The 5,879-nt window shown below is 42.8% G+C and overlaps 1 protein-coding gene across 2 annotated transcripts; it reads right to left on the bottom strand.

Moving 5' to 3' along the window:
• Window positions 1-2,373: 2,373 nt before the first annotated feature.
• CARTPT (CART prepropeptide) lies at window positions 2,374-4,629 on the bottom strand. Of its 2 annotated transcripts, none has more exons than XM_044657685.1 (3): window positions 4,473-4,629; window positions 3,920-3,999; window positions 2,374-2,513 (listed from the first exon to the last, which is right to left on the bottom strand). In XM_044657685.1, the coding sequence occupies exons 1-3, from the start codon at window positions 4,627-4,629 to the stop codon at window positions 2,406-2,408; spliced, it is 345 nt and encodes a 114-aa protein (XP_044513620.1). In that variant the 3' UTR covers window positions 2,374-2,405. The 2 variants fall into 2 exon arrangements, with proteins under 2 accessions (XP_044513620.1, XP_044513619.1); XM_044657684.1 differs by having other exon boundaries at window positions 3,920-4,003; window positions 4,477-4,629.
• Between the last annotated feature and the right edge of the window lie 1,250 nt (window positions 4,630-5,879).

Below are 5,879 nucleotides of genomic sequence, written 5' to 3'. Positions count from 1 at the left end.
ATAGGCAATTTTCAGGTAAAGAAATCAAAAGTATCAATAAGCACATGAGAAAGTGTTCCAAATCTCTAATAATTAGAGAAATGCAAATCAAAACAACTCTGAGGTATCACCTCACACCTAGCAGATTGGCTAAAATGAAAGAAGGGGAGAGTAATGAATGCAGGGGATGTGGCAAAATTGGGACATTAATGCATTGCTGGTGGAGCTGTGAACTAATCCAGCCATTCTGGCTGGCAATTTGGAATCATGCTCAAAGGGCTATAAAAGAATGCCTGCCCTTTGATCCAGCCATACCATTGCTGGGTTTGTACCCCAAAGAGATCATAGATAGACAGACTTGTACGAAAATATTTATAGCTGCGCTTTTTGTGGTGGCAACAAATTGGAAAAGGAGGGTATGTCCTTCAATTGGGGAATGGCTGAACAAACTGTGGTATATGTGGGTGTTGGAATACTATTGTGCTAAAAGGAATAATAAACTGGAGGAGTTCCAGGAGAATTGGAGAGACCTCCGGAAACAGATGCAGAGCAAAAGGAGCAGAGCCAGAAGAACTCTGTACAAAGAGACTGATATACTGTGGTAAAATTGAATGTAATGGACCTCTGTACCAGCAGCAATACAGTAACCCAGGACAATTCTGAGGGATTTATGGTAAAGACGCTACCCACATTCTGAGGAAGGACTGCAGGAGAGGAAACATATAAGAAAAACAACTGCTTGAACGCATGGGTCGGGGTGAACATGATTGAGGGTGTGGACTCGAAACTACCACACCAATGCAACTACCAACAATTTGGAAATTGGTCTTGATCAAGGACACATGACAAAACTAGTGGAAATGTGCATTGGCCATGTGTGGGGGGAGTGCGGGGGGTGAAGGGGAAAGGAGGAGCATGAATCATGTAACCATGTTAAAAATGAATATTAATAAATGTTTGAAAAAAAAGATAGCAGATAATATGATAAGGTTGTTCAATACATATTTCTATGTTCTTTATTTTGTGAAAGAAAGCACATATCACATAGACTAGGGAAAAATTCTTGGAGGAAATGAAGAAAGATATGCTTCAAAAAAAAAGTGCTAGAAAAAGTGAGCTGTTGTTAATACTTGCTGCTGTTGTGCTCTTAGAACATTATTTTAAGCTTCCCAAAATAAGAACTAATGGATAGTCAAAGCACTTTTAAATATCAACATTTAGAGCTTATTTTTAAAGGCTTAAGACTAAAACTTGGAGCTAAGATTTTTGTTTTCTTACATTTTAATTCATCCCTAGCAACTTACACATGTTCATCTGAAAGTAATTATTGTCTACATGGATTATTTCTCTCACTGGACACAGAATCCCCGAAAGGGCTCGTCTTCTTGGAGCAACAATTGGATCTTATATACCCACTGGGGCCAAACCATCTGACTTGTTTATTTCCCTTTACTTTTCTTATGTGCACTCACACTTGCATACACCCACATACCAAGTCAGGCATCCATTTGTATTCACTAGTGAGATGACATTCAGAAAACTGTTTTCCATTTTCAATACATCTTTTTTTGTTGATCACTATCACAAGAAGTTTTTATTTTTCCTACACTATTGTCAAAATCCACATTGCCTTGAAAAACAGGCTTTCATCATTAAAAATCCTAGGAGACATACCAGGCAGCCTTCTCACTCTCCTCATACTTAAGAGCTTCACTCACAGTCAAATACTTCAACTCATAGTAACGTCCCACTTTGATTCCCAATCGAATCTATGGCTCACTTGCAGACATCCTCCCCCTCCCTCTCCCCCTCATCCATCATTTTGGTGGGTAAGATGGGGGGGGGGGGACAAGGAGATCAAAAATAGTAGAATGGCATGGTTTAGACCCCTGATGAAGCATAGTTTTTAAATGACTCTATTCTTGAAAAAACTCTCTAGAATACTTAAACATGCCATATTTTCCTGAACTAACCTAATCTGTTACTACAATACAATAAAAGCAATTATTAAAAACACTTTATTACATATAATTTGTACATGCTGAATTAGGTTTTTGTGGGGTGATTTTTCCAGATTGTGATATTATCTACTGATGTTGTCTAGATCTAATTTTCCTTAGGACACGCCACATACAAAAATACAATTTGCAAAGATAAGTTGAGCTTTTTTATACCCAGATACACAAAAGGTGGACACATCAACAAAATGAAGTGGAGAGAGAATACAGATGTTTCAACAGAGTACATGGTTTATCTTTCAACACAATAACTCTTACTATATTCTCATAACTGTAAACTGCAAAAGGAAAATGTCATCATCTTCAGGTGAGACTGCAGGCTTAGTATGATTCTACAGTCAAATCCAAGAGATGGATATGTGGTCTTTTTGTGGAAAAGTGGTGGGAATGAGTTACTGGGAAGCTTCTTTATAAGCACTTCAGGAGAAAGGAATTGCAGGAAGTTCCTCGAGGACAGTCACAGAGTTTCCCAATCCTGGCTCCTTTTCTTATTGCACATTGCTCTCCAGCATCACACTGTCAAAACCAACACAACATATTCATTTACACCATGGAAAAGGTGAGATAAATCACAGCTCTTCTTGCCACATCATGTAAGACTACCACACACTGAATGTGGAGCAGAACTTTTCCCAAAATGTATAAACATTATTGTTGTAGATATGCTGAAACACGGAGGTACAATTTCAGCATAAGAAGAAATAAAAGTAAATGCCTGGTTCTTCCTTGTCCCTCCCTGTAAAGGCACATTTCTTAGCTACTTCTCCTATCCACCAAAATGGAAAAGTGGGGGAGGAGAGGAACAGGAGTTCCTTTCCACAGTCAGAAAAAAAAGTTATATATTGAGATGTTGTTTCAGATATACAGTCGCTCTCATCTCACCATCCCTTCGCTTCCTCCATAGCCTCTTCCTGATCCTTTCCCACATTTCCTTCCTTAAACTTTCCAAAGATCATACCCCAAATTTTTATTTAGCACTTGAAAGTCATATAGGTAGTTTTTTTAATTGTATTGGATGGATAGTGGGGAAATAGCAGTTTTGAGAAAGGTTAGATTAGCTAGAAAGAATTTCCCTGTTTCGAAAACAAGTAGGTGCCTGTATATAGGAAATTTTCCCTTTTCATAGACCTGTACACTTCTCTTTCCCTCCCAACCTCCCCTAGTCCCTCTACCCCTATTAGGAGTGTCCTTTCTTTTTAAACCCTTATCTTTCATCTTGGAATCATTAGTAGTTACTGGTTCCAAGGCAGAAGTGGTAAGACCTAGGCAATGGGAATTAAGTGACTTGCCCAAGGTCACACAGCAAGGAAGGCCAGATTTAACCTCAGAACCTCCAGTCTCTAAGCCTGGCTCTCAAACCCCTGAGCCATCTAGCTACTCCTGTACTTTCTTTCATACTAATTAATCTTCTCATCATATTTGTGTGCATTAAAGGGATCAGTAAGAGACTTTTTTTTTCCCCCAGGAAACACTAGAGAAAGACTGTGCTGTGAAAATGAAGGGAAATGCAAATGGAACATGATTTTGGAGCCCACCATGGTTTGAATCATTTAATAACTTAATGCAATCAGGAATTTATTCGGGGGGGGGAGGGGGCAGCTGGGTAGCTCAGTAGATTGAGAGCCAGGCCTAGAGACAGGAAGTCCTGGGTTCAAATGTGGCCTCAGTCACTTGCCAGCTGTGTGATCCTCGGCAAGTCACTTGACCCCCATTGCCTACCCCTTACCACTCTTCTACCTTAGAAGCAATACACAGTATTGATTCTAAGATGGAAGGTAAGGGTTTAAAAAAAAAAAAAAGGAATTTATTCTGGGAAAGGACAATCAGGTTAGACAACATAACAAAGGATGTTTCCTCCTGAAACCCAAGAAATAAGGTGTGTCTGCGTTGGGGCAATGAAGAGAAAATCCCTACCAGCTCACCTTGGGGACTTGGCCGTACTTTTTCTCGTAGATCCGGATGCGTTTACTTTTCAGCTTCTTCAGGACTTCCTGCAGTGCTCCTATCTGCAACACACAGATTCGGAACTTTGACCAGGTTGGGTAGCTGCTGTCAGCGGCTGGGAGCCTAGCCTAACTTAAAAACCATAGTTCCGAGGCAACGTTTGTAGGTTGCTTCACAACCTGGACCCTAAAAAAGGTCCTTTACCCAGAGACCGAGTCCGAAAGAGCGCCAGGAATGCTCTTTTGAGAAACGAAGACTGAGGCTCTGGAGCAAAGAACTTCTGAAACATCAACCTAAGCCTTGGGCTCCCATCCCCTCCTTCCCAAGAGCAGTTCCGGGAAGCGGGACTTTTCATATTCAGTTCGGGAAGCGGACTTGGAGCAACCGATACCCGCTGTCTTACACTCAGGTGCCTAGAGTACTTAGGGCACTTATCCGTCCCCTGAAACTGGGGATGGAGGTAGCCAGTGGAGTAGGACTCAAAGAGACCGTGGGGCAGAGTCGAGACAGGAGACGAAGAGAGGAAAGCACTTACCAGTTCCTTCTCATGGGAAGTATCCTCCACGGTGGAGTAGATATCCAAGGCTCTTGGCTGCAGCCCGGAATCCTCCTGGCTGCTGGCCCCGAGCAGGAGCAGCAGCAAGGTTGCGCCCAGCAGGGGTAGCTGCCGCAAGCGGGAGCTCTCCATGGTGCTGAAGTGCTGAACAACTTATGGACCCCTGGATTTTATACAAAACCTCCTCCTCGATTGTGGGGGAGGGAGGCAGGAAGAGGAAGGGGGGAGCTGGGGCGAAGGGGGCTGGGTCACCTGTCTGTCCGTAGCGCTTCTCCAACGCTTGACGTCAATGCCCCCCGGGTTCTAAGCAGCCCGGGAACCGAGGTTTTGCGCACAGCTGAAGCGGGAAGGGGGAAAGGGGGTCAGAAAAAGGACCCGCCGTCTCTAAGCTCCAGACAGAAATAATGCAAGCGAATGCCGCACTCCCACTGGGGTCGGAGCCCTAGCTAGAGCTAAGGAAATTGAAAAAAAAATCTTCAGGGCAAAGAAGAGGCACAGGTCTCTTTCACTTAGTAGCAGAGAAGCACAATACTCTTCGCCACTACAACCTGTATCTCCTAGGTTGGGGGGGGGGGGGGGAGAGGAGGGAGGAGAGAGATGTTTTGTTCAATCAGCAAGGTTTATTGAGCACTTGACACAGCCAGAGCACGATATTAGACGCTCTGTTCCTATGTTGTAGGAATGAGGAAAGGGGGAAACACAAAAGTAAAAGTGTCTCCTTCATAGATAGGTATGCTACTTAGGTGCGTGCGATACTGGATAAACTGCCAGGAAAACGAACAAGAAAATAGACTTGCACTGTTCCTCTGGCCGCCATACAACTCAGTTGGCAGCTGATACGTGCAGGGTATTTTGGTTTTCCCTAGAGTAAGTCAGATTTTGAGAGAAATGTCCGAGTGTTTCAGGCACCCAGACTGTAGTCTCAAATGTGAAAGTGATTAAACTCTCACTTCCAGAAGTATTCACAAGGTTCAGAATCTAGAAGGGAATGAGATTTGCAAGTGAAATCAAGCCATTCCCCAATTGATAAATGGGCAAGGGACATGAATAGGCAATTCTCAGGTAAAGAAACCAAAAGTATCAATAAGCACATGAGAAAGTGTTTTAAATCTCTAATAATTAGAGAAATGTAAATCAAAACAACTCTGAGGTATCACCTCACACCTAGCAGATTGGCTAAAATGATAGCAGGGGAGAGTAATGAATGTTGGAGGGGATGTGGCAAAACTGGGACATTAATGCATTGCTGGTGGAGTTGTGAACTGATCCAACCATTCTGGATGGCAATTTGGAACTACACCCAAAGAGCTCTAAAAGACTGCCTGCCCTTTGATCCAGCGTCAGCATTGCTGGGTTTGTACCCCAAAGAGATCATAGATAAA

This window comes from Gracilinanus agilis, chromosome 1, assembly GCF_016433145.1.
Source record: "Gracilinanus agilis isolate LMUSP501 chromosome 1, AgileGrace, whole genome shotgun sequence".
NCBI classification, from domain to species: domain Eukaryota; kingdom Metazoa; phylum Chordata; class Mammalia; order Didelphimorphia; family Didelphidae; genus Gracilinanus; species Gracilinanus agilis.
Note: the sequence above shows the minus strand (reverse complement) of the source record. Positions and strands in the feature narration are given on the sequence as shown.

What these genes read in the sequence shown, in the direction of transcription:
- CARTPT (XM_044657685.1), bottom strand. Translation starts at nt 4,629, where the DNA reads ATGGAGAGCTCCCGCTTGCGGCAGCTACCCCTGCTGGGCGCAACCTTG. An exon ending in CCATGAGAAGGAACTGGTAA is followed by an intron (nt 4,000 to 4,472) that starts GTGCTTTCCTCT and finishes TGTTGCAGATAG; the next exon opens with GAGCACTGCAGGAAGTCCTG. An exon ending in AGTACGGCCAAGTCCCCAAG is followed by an intron (nt 2,514 to 3,919) that starts GTGAGCTGGTAG and finishes TGGTTTTGACAG; the next exon opens with TGTGATGCTGGAGAGCAATG.